This window comes from Doryrhamphus excisus, linkage group LG1, assembly GCF_037039965.1.
Source record: "Doryrhamphus excisus strain RoL-2023G ecotype Guam linkage group LG1, RoL_Dexc_Guam_v1.1, whole genome shotgun sequence".
In the NCBI taxonomy this organism is placed as follows: Eukaryota; Metazoa; Chordata; class Actinopteri; order Syngnathiformes; family Syngnathidae; genus Doryrhamphus; species Doryrhamphus excisus.
The window spans coordinates 4,985,428-5,005,700 of record NC_136357.1 but is presented as its reverse complement, the minus strand read 5'-3'; the positions used below and the strand labels follow the sequence as shown (position 1 = coordinate 5,005,700).

Below are 20,273 nucleotides of genomic sequence, written 5' to 3'. Positions count from 1 at the left end.
TATTTGTATCATTTTGTTGTAGCTGGAAGTATTGGCTCCCAAGTCCCAGAAAGTGAAACTTGGAACTGTGTTACTGGGCCAAAAAGCGATAAAACGAGTTCACCTGGTCAACCAGAGTGTTCTGGGCCTTCCTTTCACTTTGCAGATGGAAACTAAAACACCTTTAGACCCTAAGGTACGGAGCATACAACACAGTAATAAGCAGTAGACAGCTTACAGTTGAGTATGACCTGTACTCTGCTTTTTCCACATCTAGACTCTGTCCATCAGCCCAGCAGGCCTGCAGTACATTAATGCTAATGGCGGCTCATGTATTATCGAGATCCGGTTCACGCCCTATCAACGCATTCCGCCCTTTACTGCAGAGCTGCTGGCTGGGATTCAGGGCTATTCACACCCTTTGGTGACCATTCAGGGATGTTGTAAGGTACATTTCCAATCAAATAATATTTGTCATGGTACATGCCATGCAGGGGCTTGTTGTGCCAAGATGATTCCTCTGAATTCTATTCTTTTTCATATTTCTGCTTCGTGAGGCTGGGGGCCACTTTCTTGATTAATTCCTGAATTTAATTATTTTCTTCATGGATCATGGTCCTTAGCTCACAAAAAATAGTATATTGTTTATATTGCTATAGGTTGGATTTGATGCAGAGGTGCCATACCGAACTCTTAAGCAAATGTTAAGCTATGGGTGTTCATGTTGTTACATTTAGAAATTATTAGATGAGAAAAAAAAAATATTAGTATAACTCACATCCTGGACATTACACCATATTTCTGATTTTCAATTAGTGTCGCTTTCGTTTTTCTGTTATGTCAGCAGTTGATGTTTGCTAAATACGATGAAGAGTCTTGAAACAGTCATGATGTGCTATATATATATCACTATATTGACAGTTACTATGGTAACGTACTTCCGTACGTGACAAAAATAACATTTAAAAAAACTTAAACTATATTAGGAAAGCAGGAAGTGTACAAATGTAACAGTTACTGATTGTAAAAGTACCAGATGGAGGGGTAGGATTTAATAAGCTTTGCTTCTTCCTACTCCTTTTGGACATGTGGAACTGTGAACTGATTATGTGATGCATTCAATTGTAATCTGATGCATGTTCAAATGAAATAAAACCATTACCATTACCATGTGATAAACAACATCTGAAAAATAACACACAAATACTTTTAGTTCACATTGTGTCTTCGGGCGAGAGGCGGTGTACACCCTGGACTGGTCGCCAGCCAATCACACGGCACATATAGACAAACAACCATTCACACTCACATTCATACCTATGGACAATTTGGAGTCGCCAATTAACCTAGCATGTAAAAACCACTGGAAACCACAGAAAACCACTGGAAGAACATGCAAACTCCACACAGAGATGGCTTGAGGTTGGAATTGAACTCGGGTCTCCTAGCTGTGAGTCATGCATGCCAACCACTCTCCACCGTGCAGCCTAATTCAGTTTTAGTTATTTTTAATTTCAGTTGAACCGTTTTCTATTATGTCATTTGTCTTTGTGAGATACCTTTGCATCTCACAAAATGTCGATACGCATGCAGGCTGAAAGTGATTTCAGTTCGGGTTTTATACACAACAGACACAAGCGACCAATTTTAAAGTTGTTTGAATCTATAATTGTTTGGTGAAATTACATTTACCGTCAATTATAATTTATTCTTTTAGGGTGTAGAAGTACGTCTGGATCAGGACCACGTGGGATTTGGAGCAATTGTCCAGCATTGCCAAGCCAAAAAGAAAGTTGTCATGATGAACACGGGGGAACTTTGCGCCCGGTAAGAATGACTTCTGAATTTTTCTGAATTTTTCTGAAGTCATTCTTTTGAATTTTTTTTTTTACCAAATAAACAGATTCCAATGGAAAATTGAAGACTTTCCTCCAGAGTTGTCCCTCACACCAACTAAAGGCTCTATCCAACCTGGAATGGAGGTTCCTGTGGAACTGACATTCGCGCCAAAGACCTTGAATAATGACTCAAGATATGAAAACTTATCTTGCTACATAGAGGGCTTCTCTTCACCCATTACTCTCACTGTGACAGGATCCTGCATTGCAACATCCTACATCAGAGAGGTTTTACCATTTCCTTAATTGTACGCAGTAGTGAACAAAACATGTATCACTTTTACATTGTTCACCTTGTTTTCTTCTCTCCACTTCTCCAGATGGTGACTTTTGTTTGCCCAGTGCGTTGTTCTCACACTCAGACACTGTACGTGGCCAACCCCACGAACCAACGTTGCAGCATTCGACCTGTTATCAAAGGCAAGCAATGGAGAGCTGCACCTTCTGTGGCTTTGGAACCCCAGCAGTCCGCCCCATATGACATAACCTACATGCCACTCACCATGACTACTGACGGAAAGAAACACTTGGTAAAGGAGCGCAAACGGTTGAACCCAATGGTCAAATCATATCTAACTTACCCACAGCTATTCACTTTTTGATGCTTGTAATGGTAACAGTAATGGTTTGATTTCATTTGAACATGCATCAGATTACAATTGAATGCATCACATAATCAGTTCACAGTTCCACATGTCCAAAAGGAGTAGGAAGAAGCAAAGCTTATTAAATCCTACCCCTCCATCTGGTACTTTTACAATCAGTAACTGTTACATTTGTTCACTTCCTGCTTTCCTAATATAGTTCAAGTTTTTTTTTTTTTTTTTTTGTCACGTACCGAAGTAGGAGGTGATATGAGCATCCAATGACATAATGGGTACCATAGTAAGTGTCAATATAGTGATATATATAGCACATCATGACTGGTTCAAGACTCTTCATCCTTGTATTTAGCAAACATCAACTGCTTGTATTGTTTCTTGAATTGGCTCAACGTTGTGCATTGTTTGAGGGTCTTACTCAATTGTGACAGTTGTTAAGGCTTAACAGTGTTGGGCAATTTACTTTAAAAAAATAATTAGTTATAGTTACTAGTTCATTCATTCATTCATTTGCTACCGCTTATCCTCACGAGGGTCGCGGGTGTGCTGGAGCCTATCCCAGCTGTCTTCAAGCAAGAAGACTGGCCGCCAGCCAATCACAGAGCACATATAGACAAACAACCATTCACACTCACATTCATACCTATGGACAATTTGGAGTCGCCAATTAACCTAGCATGTTTTTGGAATGTGGGAGGAAACCGGAGTCGAGTTACTAGTTACTTCTTCAAAAAAGTAACTGAGTTACTAACTGAGTTACTCTACTACAAAAGTAACTACCGTATTTTCCGGACTATATGTCACACTTTTTTTCGTAGGTTGGTTGTTCCTGCGACTTATACTACAGAGCGACTTATAAATGAAAAAAACACTGGACACCTTTTCTGTTCATGTTTATATTTTTTGTGTAGCTGAATAACCATTGTGTTAGCATATCTTACACCTATTCAGCCTGTTCTCTATTCTTTTATTGTTAGAACTTGCCTTCCAAGAGGACGTAATGTCTGTTTTGGTCAAGTAGTTTGTAAAATAAATTACTTATGTATGTTTTTTTCTACCTAATTATGCACTTTTGGCCTTGTGCGACTTATACTCCGGAGGGACTTATAGTCCAGGAAATACGGTAGTTAAAAAGTCACTATTGCATTACTCGCCCCTGCTCCGCCCCATTAGCAGGACATCAAACACGGGTACCATTGGGTTTTAGTTGCTCACACAAGACGTGGACAAAGTTTTTTTTCGGGGACATAATGTACAACGACGTTAAAGTAGGGTACTTTCATTCAGTCAAACTTTGTCTTCTAACTGGTGTCCTCCTCTTTCGCCATCTCTTGTTATGCTGTATCTACTACCCCGCACTTTGGATGTGCTCTAAACACCCGCCCACCAAAGTTCTCTGATTGGCTGAAGACGCAACCTTACTAAACCTTAGCCAATTCTCATTGGGTATGTGGTCTATACACCCGCCCACTTAAGTTCTGTGATTGGCTGAAGACGCAATCTTACTAAACTTTTCGCCAATCCTCATTGCTTATCTAAACACCCGCCCACCCAAGTTCTCTGATTGGCTGAAGACGCACTCTTAAAAATAGTGATATATTTTTAGGCGGCTTCAGGAACGACGTGACAGTAAGAGTAATTAATTAGACTGAAAAAAGTTTGTTAAAAGGTTTCAAAGTAAACATGCCACCTTGTGCATTAACTGTGTACCTCTTCTATATCTACAGGGATCAGTATTTTTCTCATTTCCCAATGGGACTGGCATGTTGTACACGCTACAAGGAACCGCTGAAGCTCCTAAACTGGAGAACACTATTGTACATGAACTGCCCGCCAAGACCCATTACACACAGATACTTCCTGTGACCAACTGGCTCTCAAAGCAGAAACGGTAATCACATTTCCCTTTAACTCTTTATTCGCATTTTCCTTTAAGGGATGTTACAGCTGGAGTTAGCTATGGATTGCTGGGTTGTCATATAGCACCCAAACTACTCCAACTAGAAAATGTGCACCATCTATTTGCCACATATTATATTTCATCAGAATAACATGCTTCCTAGAATATACACTGGCCTGTTTTTGGTAATGGTTTTATTTCATTTGAACATGCATCAGATTGCAATTGAATGCATCACATAATCAGTTCACAGTTCCACATGTCCAAAAGGAGTAGGAAGAAGCAAAGCTTATTAAATCCTACCCCTCCATTTGGTACTTTTACAATCCGTAACTGTTACATTTGTTCACTTCCTGCTTTCATATAGTTAAAAAAAATTTTTTTTTTAATTTTGTCACATACCGAAGTAGGAGGTGGTATGACCATCCAATGATATAATGTGTACCATAGTAAGTGTCAATATAGTGATATATATAGCACATCATGACTACCTTGACAAAATACTACCTTATTAAATATCATGTTATTCATTTCTGTTTCCATTTTTTCCTGCCTTTTTTCTTCCTTCCTACCCCTCCATCTGGTACTTTTACAATCAGTAACTGTTGCATTTGTTCACTTCCTGCTTTCCATAATACAGTTTTTTTTAAATCAACATTTTATTTCATGATTTTTTTTTTTAATCAATGAAGTTAATGATGAGTCCAATCCTGTGTTGCTATGTTGCCAGGTTCCTTGTTGCAATAGAGTTCCTGAAACCTGACAATCCAGATTCTACGGTGTCTCTGAAGGGTTGTGACTACATTGATGTCCCTGCTCTGTCCAAGAAGGACTACAAGATTCATTTTTACACCTACAAAGAGGGTCAATTCAATGCTAAGGTTTGAGCAAAGCCAAAATGAAATGTATTGGTTTTCTTAAAGTTTGCTTCTTCAGTGTTTTGTCATATTTTTGTTAGATGTTACTATGATATGCTGAAGTATAATTACAAGCATTTCATACTTGTCAAAGGCTTTTACTGATCGTTATATCAAGGTAATTAAGTTAATGCTTTCAGTGTTGACCTTTCTTTTTCAATTCACCGTGGTACCGTGTCACTTTACTTCTGGGCCACATCCTGACTGTTGGCAGCCCGTTCTTGCATAATCAATGCTTGGAGTTTGTCGGAATTTTTGTTTGTTTTTCCACTTGCTTCTTGAGGCCTGATCATGAGTCCTCAACGGGATTAAGGTCTGAGGAGTTCCTGGGTCATGGACCCAAAAGATGCACAACACATGAATGATTTCTGGATGCAGAACTCCTCTTTTCTTCGGCAGAAACGTTTTTTTTTTGGGAAAGGGAATTCATCAGGAAAAATGACCTTACCCCAGTTTTCAGGAGTCATTAGCAGTCTGTCCTTCTTCATGTTTTTCTTGGAGAAAAGATGCTTTTTTGCTACCCTTCTTGACAATAAGCCATCTTCCGAAAGATCTTCTTCTACTCACAATGTGAGTCAATGCATCCACATTTCCCTGCTGCCGTTCCTGAGCAAGCACTGCACTGGTTTGCCTAATCCTGCAGTTGAGTAAACTATTGGAACTATTGAAAGTCCTTGCTGGACTTTCTTGGGCAACTGAACCTGTCAGGTCCATGATCTGATAAATGTTTGATTTAGTTGCAATCTTACTAGCAGCAACGTCTTTTCATGCTCCAAGCAATGATGACTGCACCGCTTTCCTTGACGGTATCCATGGTGGATAAAAGGAAAATCAAGAATTTGAAGCCCAACCATCATTTTAACGCTTTCAGTCTCTAAATCAAACATGATGTTAGCTGGTCCTTTTGTGGCAGGGTTGAAATGCAGTGGAAAAAGGTGTTTTGGGGATTACAAAGAGGGAATTTGCAATTGCCATTCACCTTAACGGTCTGGAGTATATACAAATTGTCATGATAACAATTTAAACATGGATGCACGAGTGGGTAGCATGCAGGCCTCACAGCTGGGACACCCAAGTTCGATTCCATCATCAGGCATGTGGAGTTTGCATGTTCTCTCCATGCATGGGTTTTTCTCCGGGTACTCCGGTTTCCTCCCACATTCCAAAAACATGCTAGGTTAATTGCCGACTCCAAATTGTCCATAGGTATGAATGTGAGTGTGAATGGTTGTTTGTCTATGTGTATAATTCTTATTTTGTCTTTCTTCCGTACTGTTTGAAACCCTTTCTTTTGTTTAGAATAAATAAATTGGAGGCTAACTAGTTAGCTCTCAATGCAGCTGTGGTGTGCATATACAGGCTAGGAGACCCAAGTTTGATTCCACCCTCGGGCATCTTTGTGTGGAGTTTGCATGTTTGCGTGGGGTTTCTCCGGGTACTCCGGTTTCCTCCCACATTCCAAAAACATGCTAGGTTAATTAGCAACTCCAAATTGTCCATAGGTATGAATGTGAGTGTGAATGGTTGTTTGTCTATATATGTGCCCTGTGATTGGCTGGCGACCAGTCCAGGGTGTACCCCGCCTCTCGCCTGAAGATTGCTGGGATAGGCTCCAGCACCCCCTGCGACCCTCGTGAGGATAAGCTGTAGAAAATGAATGAATGAACAATTGAGAAAGCAGATTTTGTGGAAATTAATATTTGTGTAATTCTCAAAAACCTTAGCCCATGACTGTATTCTGTCTTCACAGGTGACATTTCAGAACGAGGAGTCCAACGAATACTTGTTCTACATCCTTAATTTCAAGGCGACTGTTCCGGTAGACTTGTACACCATCGAACTGGAGACTAATATCCGTGAGAAAACTTCGGCCACCATTGAAGTGGAGAACCCCCTGAGCACAGCAATCTGCCTCGCTATTGACTGCAAATGCCCTGACATCAGTGCCCCAAGCCAACACATGGTGCCAGGACTGTCAAAGGTAAACTACTGCATGCATGGTACTGTGCTTTGGTGTTTCCCAAGAATAGTCGTTTAACCTTCCTTTTGTGTTAGATTTCTGGTATCATCTCTTAGGTTAACGGGTCGGTTTTGACCCATGTGTTAAATCAGCTATAAAATACACTACAAACAATAAGTTACTATCAAATTTGCTTCTTATGTCTCATCCAGCACGGCAGTCTCGTGGTTAGCGTGCAGACCTCACAGCTAGGAGACTTGGGTTCAATTCCACCCTCGGGCATCTCTGTGTGGAGTTTGCATGTTCTCCCCGTGCATGCGTGGGTTTTTTTCTGGGTACTCCGGTTTCCTCCCACATTCCAAAAACATGCTAGGTTAATTAGCGACTCCAAATTGTCCATAGGTATGAATGTTTTGAATTGTATGAATTACATGATGAGAAGAGGAGCTGGTTGTCATTGTGTTGGCTGATTATGGGCTTGCTCAGTAATGCAAGCCCCATAGACTGTCTATGGGGCTTGCATTACTGAGTAAGCCCATATTGTTATTCCTTGTGATGTTTAGCTATTATTATGGGCTTGCTCAGTAATGCAAGCCCCATAGACTGTCTATGGGGCTTGCATTACTGAGTAAGCCCATATTGTTACTCCTTGTGATGTTTAGCTATTATTATGGGCTTGCTCAGCAATGCAAGCCCCATAGACTGTCTATGGGGCTTGCATTACTGAGTAAGCCCATATTGTTATTCCTTGTGATGTTTAGCTATTATTAGATCTTAATCTTCCCATTTTTGCGCGCGTAATGCGGCCAAAACCGCAAGAAGGACCCCCACACATGTTACACCGCCGGAATCCTGATGCTCAGGACTACAGCGGTATTTATTTATTGGAACGTTTTGTGTAACCATGGCGACACTATTCACCAAAGCGTTCAAAAATGGGCCACTAGATTAGATACACCTGTTCTATTTTTAGAACAGCCACATTCCAGGGAAAACAAGAATTTACAGACTTTTCACAGTCTTGTAGCTCAGCCATACGGCCACATAGAAACGTGATTAACGGCTCATTTTTTAGATAAACCTCTCAACTCTCCCTGTGGCTAAATGCTAATTGCTAGCATGTTAGCATTTAAGCTAATTTACTCATGTCTAAAGGCAAATACACACATGGCATGATGTAGGAAGGTTATAGGACAACCTTGGCACTTTCTAAACTTGAGGCCCTCTTGCTAGGTACTAGCATGATGACTGTTAGCATGTTAGCATTTTAGCTAATTTACTCATTTCTAAAGGCAAATACACACATGGCATGATGTAGGAAGGTTATAGGACAACCTTGGCACTTTCTAAACTTGAGGCCCTCTTGCTAGGTGCTAGCATGATGACTGTTAGCATGTTAGCATTTGAGCTAATTTACTCATGTCTAAAGACAAATACACACATGGCATGATGTAGGAAGGTTATAGGACAACCTTGGCACTTTCTAAACTTGAGGCCCTCTTGCTAGGCGCTAGCATGATGACTGTTAGCATGTTAGCATTTTAGCTAATTTACTCATTTCTAAAGGCAAATACACACATGGCATGATGTAGGAAGGTTATAGGACAACCTTGGCACTTTCTAAACTTGAGGCCCTCTTGCTAGGTACTAGCATGATGACTGTTAGCATGTTAGCATTTTAGCTAATTTACTCATTTCTAAAGGCAAATACACACATGGCATGATGTAGGAAGGTTATAGGACAACCTTGGCACTTTCTAAACTTGAGGCCCTCTTGCTAGGTACTAGCATGATGACTGTTAGCATGTTAGCATTTTAGCTAATTTACTCATTTCTAAAGGCAAATACACACATGGCATGATGTGGGGACACTATGGGACTGCATCAACCTTTTCGGTACTTGAGGCTGTCTTGCTAGGTGCTAGCACGGTAGCCGTTGGCGCACCGGGCCCGAGGTTCACAGCACAGGTGGCAAGCCCATCAAAATTTCCGCGGGAATTTTCTAGTTGTACACTTATGATTTCAGTTGTGGCTCAAAATATTGCTTTATAGTCATATTATTATAACCGGGTCGAAACCGACCCTAACAATGGTCATCATTTTAACCAGACTATTTTAAAATGTAGTAAAAATTATTTTTTTTGGTTTTATTTTGTTGAAATAGAGTTCCCTGACAAAGTCAAAAAGCTTTGATGCAATAAACAAATGTTATGTGATTCTTTTTATGCATTAAAATGTAAAACGGGTCGGTGCCGAGGAGGAGGGTTAAAAACTCATTGTATGGATGTGTTCTCTTTAGGGTGCACTAACCTTCGACTACCAGCCTCTACGTGTTGGTGAGATGACATCTCGACTGACGCTATTTTGTAACGACCTCGGTTACTTCCACTATGGCCTTCTTCTCCGAGCTCTGCCTCAAGCGCCAGAGAAGACTCCTCGTTTCAGTGCTCCTCTGGGCAACAGTCACAGTGCTCCTATTAAGTTCCTCAATTACTCACACTTCAAAACAGAGTTTGCATGCAAGGTTGGACAATATAGTATTGGCATTTAATAAATAATATAAAAATATAATGTTACCCAGAAGTACCATGTTATGTTTCTCTGTCTTTTCCGCAGACCGACTGCCCAGCCTTCATTGTGAACAAGAGTGTGGCCGCTTTACCAGGCAACCAAACTGGCTCAAAAGTCAGTGTGGAGGTTTGTTTTGAGCCATATCAGCTGGGGGACGTCAGAGGCCAGCTCAACCTGTCCTCTGGAGTTGGTGGTGAATACGTCTTCCTGTTACACGGAGTCGGCTTGCCTCCCAAAACACAAGGACCGTTCAACATTCGGACTGGCAGAAGTGTTTCAATCCCCTTTAAGAATGTGTTCCTGCAGACCACAACCTTCTATTTTCAGGTAGTGTTAATTTTTCATAACTCGGCCTCTATAAAATACCCAACAGTTAAGAAAGTATGCAGTTGAAAAGAGTGAGGATTGAAATATTGTTAGTCCCTGTTAGTAGCTTACACTGTTTCAACTCTTCTGGGAAGACAATCAAGTAGCATAGATCGAAGTTCACACCGATAATTCACCTTTTCACCTCCAGTGGTATGAAAAAGTATTTGAACCTTTTGGAATTTCTCACATTTCTGCAAAAAAAAAAATCACAAAAAAATTTGTCAAAATCACACAGATGAAAAAACATTGTCTGCTTTAACTATAAAACCGCCCAAACATTTATAGGGTTTCATATTTTAATGAGGATAGCATGAAAACAATTTTATGCAAAAATGTGAGAAATTCCAAAAGGTTCAGATACTTTTTCATACCACTGTATATGAATTTTATGAAGGGTATTTTTTATTGATATATACTATATATCACATCTAAACATATCTTACATGGGTTGGTTTTACAGAAATATCAATAGTGCCCTTTGCATCCTTTAATTTTTTAGCATATGTTTATATTTTTATATGTTTATATTTTGGAGGGCTGCACGGCAGTCGAGTGGTTAGCGCGCAGACCTCACAGCTAGGACACCCAAGTTCGATTCCACCCTCGGCCATCTCTGGGGGTTTTCTCCGGGGACTCCGGTTTCCTCCCACATTCCAAAAACATGCTAGGTTAATTAGCGACTCCAAATTGTCCATAGGTATGAATGTGAGTGTGAATGGTTGTTTGTCTTTATGTGCCCTGTGATTGGCTGGCAACCAGTCCAGGGTGTACCCCGCCACTCGCCCGAAGACAGCTGGGATAGGCTCCAGCACCCCTTGCGACCCTCCTGAGGATAAGCGGTAGAAAATGAATGAATGTTTATATTTTGGAGGGCCTCACAGGGACCTCACAGCTAGGACACCCAAGTTCGATTCCACCCTCGGCCATCTCTGGGGGTTTTCTCCGGGGACTCCGGTTTCCTCCCACATTCCAAAAACATGCTAGGTTAATTAGCGACTCCAAACTGTCCATAGGTATGAATGTGAGTGTGAATGGTTGTTTGTCTTTATGTGCCCTGTGATTGGCTGCCGACCAGTCCAGGGTGTACCCCACCTCTCGCCCGAAGACAGCTGGGATAGGCTCCAGCATGTCCGCGACCATTGTGAGGATAAGCGGTAGAAAATGAATGAATGTTTATATTTGGACACCCCAAATCTATGTGAAACTACTAAGGTGTCCATAGTGTGGCTCAAGGGCCATTATCAGCCCACAGATAATGTTTTATTGGCCCCCAGCATAATGTATGTCACACCTTGTGAGTTAGCCTGTGTGACAGTGTTGTTTATTTACCTCATCCTTCAGTTTTTCTGTATTCAACCCAAGCCAGAAAAAGTTGGAACACCCCTGCTGTTGCGGTTCATCCCAAAGGTGCTTAATGGGGTTGAGGTCGGGTTTCTGTGTGCAAGTTATTCCACACCACTGTCATTTAAACATATCGGAAAATGGCCTTGAATAAAAAAAAAAGTGAACTACAGTACATCTAACTAAGCAGTCCTTGTCTTGCAGGTGGACAACCCCTGTTTTGCAGTTAAAAAAGCCGACACCATCCCTTCTAAAAAAATCCACAACATCCAAGTCCACTTTGTGGTTCCTGAAGGAGGCTCACCAGGGCCGTGGATTGGAAAATTGACCGTTTCCAACCAGTGCTCAGAGGGACAAAGTCAGGACAAAATCTGCTGGATTTATTACTTGAAAGGGAATCTGCTGGAGTCATCCTAGACTGCGGCAAACTTTTATTATTTATGATAATCATATTTTTTGGATTCTTATTTCGCAACAATGCCTCACAATATAGACTGTATAGGTCTTGAGTGTTTTAATATTTATACTATATAAACATGGCTGTGACTTGTACATACCATAATGTTAGTTGTCATATTTTAATGTAGTTTTTACATGTCCACTGGCTTTTAATAACCACCCTTTGTTCTCCCCATTTGGACAGATTACACATTTGACCACACGAGGGCACTAGTGTTTAATGTTTTCACAGATTGAAAAGAGTTCCAATCTTTTTCTTTATGACCATTCAAGTTACGTTTTTTTAAACAATAATTAATGTTAATCTCACAATTCCTATTTTTTCTAATGGTTATGTGGACAAATCATGGATTTAATATAAAGTATTGTGTGTAGCTGTAGACTTATGTGACAATTTTACCTTTGAAAACATCTTTGACTGTTATTACAATAAAGCCCATATTGTTGACAAGTGGGTGGTGTCACGAGCCGAGTTGATGCACGTGACTGCACGTGCAGGAGTACGAATAAGAAATATGACTGGACAAAGAAACTTTATTTAACTATTTAACGGTAACAAAACAAAATGGGGTGTGACTGAAAATTAAAAAGATACTTTTGCCATTATTTGAAATTGTCGTTGTAGTGTAGGTTAGAAGAATAGTACGGACATGTAAATACAGGAGGTTAGTGGGTGTGTTTCGGGGTGGGGTTGTGATGTAACCCGGGAGGAAGGCGGTTGGGTGGGGGCTCGTCTCCCCCCCCCCCCTTAGAGCGCAGCATGATCGCTCCCGAGCAAAAAGGATGTGTGAGCAGGCAGCGCGCTACTGTAGGGACGGAGTCCACAAACTGCTAAACAAAGAACAAGCCAAACTTCGAGCTCAAGAAAGCCGCGAACAGCCCAAGCCCGTAACCAGTCAGGACAGCGAGCCCGACACGGCAGCGCAGTCCGGAAACAGCGGCGCCCAGCCCGGTGGAATTGACGGGCTCGTCCGCTGGATCGTCACCAAAATGAGCGACAACAAGAACATCTCCAGCCGGGAGTACGCCTCTAGTAAGGAGGAGGTGGCCGTGGCCCAGGAGCAGTTCTTCGCCCCGGAACCGCGGAGAGGCATCTCCGTCATCCTGGATGTGAGTATCGAGTTGGAGCATCCACATCCACGGAGCAGTGCGCACTTACGCACACTATTCGTTAACTAGTGCACTGGAACTTTTAGCACACTTCACCCGTAAAAAGACTTTACACATGTTTTAACATATCCCTGATATGTGTGGTGACTCGCCTGGGATAAGCTCCAGCTTCTTCCACCCTGAACATGATAGATCGGTAAATGGGTGGATATTTATTTTTAGCTCAGTTGTAGTGTTTAAGTACACTTCATTATGTCGAGAGTGTGCATGATAGAGGATTTGGAAATATATGATGAAAATACAATAACATTCATTCATTTTCTACCGCTTTTCCTCATGAGGGTTGCGGGGGTGCTGGAGCCTATCCCAGTTGTCTTAGGGCGAAAGGCGGGGTACACCCTGGACTGGTGGCCAGCCAATCACAGGGCACATATAGACAAACAACCATTCACACTCACATTCATACCTATGGACAATTTGGAGTAGCCAATTAACCTAGCATGTTTTTGGAATGTGGGAGGAAACCGGAGTACCCGGAGAAAACCCACGCATGCACGTTGAGAACATGCAAACTCCACACAGAGATGGCCGAGGGTGGAATTGAACCCTGGTCTCCTAGCTGTGAGGTCTGCGCGCTAACCACTAGACCGCCGTGCCGCTAAAACTTTAACATCCAGCTTTAAATTTCCAAAAAAAAACCCATAAAAAACATTCATTCATTCATTTTCTACCGCTTTTTCCTCACGAGGGTCGCAGGGGGTGCTGGAGCCTATCCCAGCTGTCTTCGGGAGAGAGGCGGGGTATAATTTATCACAAATAAATTAACTCCTTGAAAGTTGGGTTTGCAGCTAGCGGCACAAACCGGGAGTCGTTCAAAGTACTTGGGTACTTTAAAACGGATCGTTTTCGTGAGAAGCGCGAAATCCAAAGAAACACAGCTGAATAGGTGCAGATTCTGGAAGAACTAGAAAGCTTTCTGTGCTGGTTATTACATGTAGCTGCTCTATAGGAGTCCACAACTTAATACAAATGGTCGTAAAATGAGCATAATAGGTCTTAAGTACTTGGGTACTTGGGTGAACATTAAAAGAAATCATTTTCGTGAGAAGCGCAAAATCCAAAGAAACACAGCTGAATAGGTGCAGATTCTGGAAGAACTAGAAAGCTTTCTGTGCTGGTTATTGTGTGTAGCTGCTCTATAGGAGTCCACAACTCAATACAAAGGTCTGTAAAATGAACATAATAGGTCTGTACATTAAAACAAATCATTTTTGTGAGAAGCGCAAAATCCAAAGAAACATAGCTGAATAGGTGCAGATTCTGGAAGAACTAGAAAGCTTTCTGTGCTGGTTATTGTATGTAGCTGCTCTATAGGAGTCCACAACTCAATATAAAGGGCCGTAAAATGAGCATAATAGGTCTTAAGTACTTGGGTGTCCATTAAAACAGATCGTTTTCGTGAGAAGCGCAAAATCCAAAGAAACATAGCTGAATAGGTGCAGATTCTGGAAGAACTAGAAAGCTTTCTGTGCTGGTTATTGTATGTAGCTGCTCTATAGGAGTCCACAACTCAATATAAAGGGCCGTAAAATGAGCATAATAGGTCTTAAGTACTTGGGTGTCCATTAAAACAGATCGTTTTCGTGAGAAGCGCAAAATCCAAAGAAACATAGCTGAATAGGTGCAGATTCTGGAAGAACTAGAAAGCTTTCTGTGCTGGTTATTGTGTGTACCTGCTCTATAGGAGTCCACAACTCAATACAAAGGGCTGTAAAATTAGCATAATAGGTCTGTACATTAAAACAGATCGTTTTCGTGAGAAGCGAGAAATCCAAAGAAACAGCAAGAGGCGGGATACACCCTGGAATGGTCGCCAGCCAATCACAGGGCACATATAGACAAACAACCATTCACACTCACATTATTAATAATTAATTTCATTTTTACCATATACAATATCGAGGGCCAATAAAAAATGAGCTGCCGGCCAAAAAATGTCCCACATGCTGCACTTTGGAAACCCCTAACATAATTGGCGCATCCCATTGAACCCAGATCATCCAGAATAACCTCAGTCGGTGCAATTATGCAAAATGTTTTCGCTTCCCATGACTTATTTTTTTACAGTTCTACAGCTGTGTGGTACTTTCCTGGATTCTTGCATTCGTCACACTCTGATTGGCTGATAACCTTTTTAGACCCTCCTGCCTTCAGCACTAAACCCACTGACATTTTCTCCTCCTCTTATCGTCGCCTCTGCTTGAACTTTGAAATGTTAATCGTTTTTTGCCTTTTTCCAATATTATTGACCTCAGTGTTATTGGTGAGAATCCCAGTCTCAGGGGGTTTGAGTTATTACTTTGGTGTGTGTGTGTGTGTGTGTGTGTGTGTGTGTGGATGTGCCTCCAGGCTCCATTCTCCTCATTAAAGCCTTCCCGCTTGCCTGTTTCTGAACACCTTTTCTGTGTTTTTTATTTTTATATTTTTTTTTTACCAGTCTTTTCTTTCTACTCTTGAAACTAATTCAATCATTTGTTGTGCCTTGCTTTTTACCGCTACTCCGTAAGACCAAGTACTTGGTCTTCGTACTTAGATACTGTATAATATCGGCAAAAGTCAGGCGGTTCCCCCTTTTGCTTAATCCTTTTGTTGTCATTTTCAATTGGTGTTTCACTCACATAGTATACACACACACACACACACACAGACACACACCAGGCTTCTATTGTAACATCCCCCCTTCTCTTTAGTCATTTATCTCTCCAGTAGCGCCATACTTTTCTGTTTTCTTCTTCCCAGGCAGCAGCCACAATGCAGACCAATGCATAATAATAATAAGTTGGCATTAAAAAAAAAAAAATTGGGGCATTTCATGAATTTATGATATTATCTTTGTTACCTTACTTCCTCTTTGTCAGAGTCAGAAGGTTTCAGGTTCGGAGGTTGCATGTTCTCCCTGTCCCCTGTGAGTAATGACTAATAGTTACTAGTTAATTTGTCAAAAAAAAGTAATTACATTTGTTATAAAAGTACTCCTTTGTAAAACCTCCTAATTAGTTACCACGGAAAGTAATGATTGTGTTACTTTGATGATGGAATTGAACTTGGGTCTCCTAGCTGTGAGGCCTGCGCGCTAACCACTCACCCACCGTGACTATTGCCCTATTAGTCAAAAATATTAAAATGCAAGTTATATGTAGAGCGGCACGGCGGTCGAGTGACTAGCGTGCAGACCTCACAGCTAGGAGACCAGGGTTCAATTCCACCCTCGGCCATCTCTGTGTGGGGTTTGCATGTTCTCCCTGTGCATGCGTGGGTTTTCTCCGGGTACTCCGGTTTCCTCCCACATTCCAAAAACATGCTAGGTTAATTAGCGACTCCAAATTGTCCATAGGTATGAATGTGAGTGTGAATGGTTGTTTGTCTATATGTGCCCTGTGATTGGCTGGCCACCAGTCCAGGGTGTACGAAGACAGCTGGGATAGGCTCCAGCACACCCGCGACCCTTGTGAGAAAAAGCGGTAGAAAATGAATGAATGAATGTGATGAAGTTATATGTAGTATTATGGTCACTAGCCTCAGTAATGACACAAAACATTGATTTATGCCATTATAAACCGAAAATAAGTTCTCCTCCTATTTCGTGTGGAAGTGGTAGGTTTTGGGATTCTTATTTTGTCTTTTGAAACCCTTTCTTTTGTTTAGAATAAATAAATTGGAGGCTAACTAGTTAGCTCTCAATGCAGCTGTGGTGTGCATATACAGGCTAGGAGACCCAAGTTTGATTCCACCCTCAGGCATCTTTGTATGGAGCTTGCATGTTTGCGTGGGTTTTCTCCGGGTACTCCGGTTTCCTCCCACATTCCAAAAACATGCTAAGTTAATTAGCGACTCCAAATTGTCCATAGGTATGAATGTGAGTGTGAATGGTTGTTTGTCTATATGGGCCCTGTGATTGGCTGGCGAACCAGTCCAGGGTTAGGGTTAGGCTCCAGCACCCTCGCAGTCCTTGTGAGGATAAACGGTAGAAAATGGATGGATGGTACGCTTACAATACCATCTTTTGGTATGCATCCTACCACCTAGTGGGTGGTAGACAACTGATGAATGAAATGATGGACCTTTGACCCCATTAGACGGCGGCTGATGCCTCCTATTTTTATGTAGGAGTGAATGAAAACATCCACACTAATAGTTTCCCAAGTTGATTAATGCATGAAATGAATTTGTTCCATACAAACGATCTCTTTCCATCACATTCTGGCTTAATTCCAATTTGTTTACTTCATCAGTGACTCCCCTAAATGCATTTTCTGTGTGTTTTGCTTTTTTTTGTTTTTTTTTGCCAAAGTACAGCTTCCTGGCAGAGGAACACGCAGCAATCTAAAACACTGATGAAAGAAACCAACCTCTGTGTTCTCAATACCGTAGAGACCGAAGCATTCACTTGTGTTATGAATTCATTGCTAGTGTTATACATGTACAGTGAAGAAAATAAGTATTTGAACACCCTGCTATTTTGCTATTTCTCCCACTTAGAAATCATGGAGGGGTCTGAAATTTTCATCGTAGGTGCATGTCCACTGTGAGAGAGATAAACTAAAAAGAAAAATCCAGAAATCACAATGCATGATTTTTTAACAATTTATTTGTGTGATACAGCTGCTAATAAGTATTTGAACACCTGAGAAAATGAATGTTAATATTTGGTACAGTAGCCTTTGTTTGCTATTACAGAGGTCAAACGTTTCCTGTAGTTTTTCACCAGGTTTGCACACACTGCAGGAGGGATCTTGGCCCACTCCTCCACACAGATCTTCTCTAGATCAGTCAGGTTTCTGGGCTGTCGCTGAGAAACACGGAGTTTGAGCTCCCTCCAAAGATTTTCGATTGGGTTCAGGTCTGGAGACTGGCTGGGCCATGCTAGAACCTTGATATGCTTCTTACGGAGCCACTCCTTGGTTTTCCTGGCTGTGTGCTTCGGGTCGTTGTCGTGTTGGAAGACCCAGCCACGACCCATCTTCAATGCTCTGACAGAGGGAAGGAGGTTGTTCCCCAAAATCTCACAATACACGGCCCCAGTCATCCTCTCTTTAATGCAGTGCACTCGTCCTGTCCCATGTGCAGAAAAACACCCCCAAAGCATGATGCTACCACCCCCATGCTTCACAGTAGGGATGGTGTTCTTCGGATTGTACTCTTCATTCTTCTTCCTCCAAACACGCTTATTGGAATTATGACCAAAAAGTTCTATTTTGGTCTCATCTGACCATAAAACTTTCTCCCATGACTCCTCTGTATCATCCAAATGGTCATATGCAAACTTAAGACGGGCCTTGACATGTGCTGGTTTAAGCAGGGGAACCTTTCGTGCCATGCATGATTTCACATCATGACGTCTTAGTGTATTACCTACAGTAACCTTGGAAACGGTGGTCCCAGCTCTTTTCAGGTCATTGACCAAGTCCTGTCGTGTAGTTCTGGGCTGATTCCTCACCTTTCTTAGAATCATTGAGACCCCACGAGGTGATATCTTGCATGGGGCTCCACTCCGATTGAGATTGACCGTCATGTTTAGCTTCTTCCATTTTCTAATGATAGCTCCAACAGTGGACCTTTTTTCACCAAGCTGCTTGGTAATTGCTCCGTAGCCCTTTCCAGCCTTGTGGAGGTGTACAATTTTGTCTCTGGTGTCTTTGGACAGCTCTTTGGTCTTCGCCATGTTACAAGTTAAAGTCTTACTGATTGTATGGGGTGGACAGGTGTCTTTATGCAGCTAACGACCTCAAACAGGTGCATCTGATTCAGGATGATACATGGAGTGCAGGTGGACTTCTAATGGGCAGACTAACAGGTCTTTCAGGGTCAGAATTCTAGATGATACACAGGTGTTCAAATACTTATTTGCAGCTGTATCACACAAATAAATTGTTAAAAAATCATGCATTGTGATTTCTGGATTTTTCTTTTTAGTTTATCTCTCTCACAGTGGACATGCACCTACGATGAAAATTTCAGACCCCTCCATGATTTCTAAGTGGGAGAAATAGCAAAATAGCAGGGTGTTCAAATACTTATTTTCTTCACTGTATATGTGGTGTGGATACTATGTGGTGTGTTTGTACACGAGAGAGTATACGTATATCATGATGAAGTTATGCAGATGTGGACTTGTGGACATGATGTAGTCAGACGTGCGTGTGTTTGTAACAAACATACAAAGCTGCATAAGTGCATCCCGTGACAGAAGGTAGTCATCTTTGTATTTGTGGGGAATTGGGAAGTGTGCCAAGTATGCATATGGGTCAATGTGCTTTATCTACTGCTGCAGTATCGAGCGTTGTGTCTCACTTCTTTACTTCATTGGTTACAGTTGGAAGACATCTTGTACATCAAATAACACAGTCCATGGAACTGCTGTAACTTGTACAACAGTATCAATAGGGGGTGCTGGAGCCTATCCCAGCTGTCTTCAGGCGAGAGACGGTGTAGACCCTGGACTGGTCGCCAGCCAATCACAGGGCACATATAGACAAACAACCATTCACACTCACATTCATACCTATGGACAATTTGGAGTCGCTAATTAACCTAGCATGTTTTTAGGAATGTGGGCGGAAAACCGGAGTACCCGGAGAAAACCCACGCATGCACGAGGAGAACATGCAAACGCTACACAGAGATAGCCGAAAGTTGGATTGAACTCGGGTCTCCTAGCTGTGAGGTCTGCGCGCTAACCACTCGACCCCCGTGCAGCCACTCAATAGTAATATTCATTCATTCATTTTCTACGGCTTTTCCTCACAAGGGTTGCGGGGGGTGCTGCAGCCTATCCCAGCTGTCTTCGGGCGAGAGGCGGGGTACACCCTGGACTGGTGGCCAGCCAATCACAGGGCACATATAGACAAACAACCATTCACACTCACATTCATACCTATGGACAATTTGGAGTCGCGAATTAACCTAGCATGTTTTTAGGAATGTGGGCGGAAAACCGGAGTACCCGGAGAAAACCCACGCATGCACGAGGAGAACATGCAAACGCTACACAGAGATAGCCGAAAGTTGGATTGAACTCGGGTCTCCTAGCTGTGAGGTCTGCGCGCTAACCACTCGACCCCCGTGCAGCCACTCAATAGTAATATTCATTCATTCATTTTCTACCGC

General features: G+C 41.9%; 2 protein-coding genes across 2 annotated transcripts in view; both read left to right on the top strand.

The window, feature by feature from the left end:
• hydin (HYDIN axonemal central pair apparatus protein) overlaps nt 1-12,574 on the top strand; it is a 67,939-nt gene extending 55,365 nt beyond the window's left edge. The window contains exons 81-91 of the mRNA XM_078796275.1: nt 23-175; nt 257-427; nt 1,697-1,806; nt 1,883-2,105; nt 2,198-2,407; nt 4,207-4,370; nt 5,110-5,260; nt 7,047-7,277; nt 9,556-9,780; nt 9,873-10,154; nt 11,742-12,574. Of these exons, the coding sequence (XP_078652401.1) occupies nt 23-175; nt 257-427; nt 1,697-1,806; nt 1,883-2,105; nt 2,198-2,407; nt 4,207-4,370; nt 5,110-5,260; nt 7,047-7,277; nt 9,556-9,780; nt 9,873-10,154; nt 11,742-11,954 (2,133 nt within the window). The 3' untranslated portion in view covers nt 11,955-12,574. The remainder of the gene's footprint in view (nt 1-22; nt 176-256; nt 428-1,696; nt 1,807-1,882; nt 2,106-2,197; nt 2,408-4,206; nt 4,371-5,109; nt 5,261-7,046; nt 7,278-9,555; nt 9,781-9,872; nt 10,155-11,741) is intronic.
• A 123-nt stretch (nt 12,575-12,697) lies between these two features.
• necab2 (N-terminal EF-hand calcium binding protein 2) overlaps nt 12,698-20,273 on the top strand; it is a 98,088-nt gene continuing 90,512 nt past the window's right edge. The window contains exon 1 of the mRNA XM_058075642.2: nt 12,698-13,106. Coding sequence (XP_057931625.1) covers nt 12,780-13,106 — 327 coding nt within the window. The 5' untranslated portion in view covers nt 12,698-12,779. The remainder of the gene's footprint in view (nt 13,107-20,273) is intronic.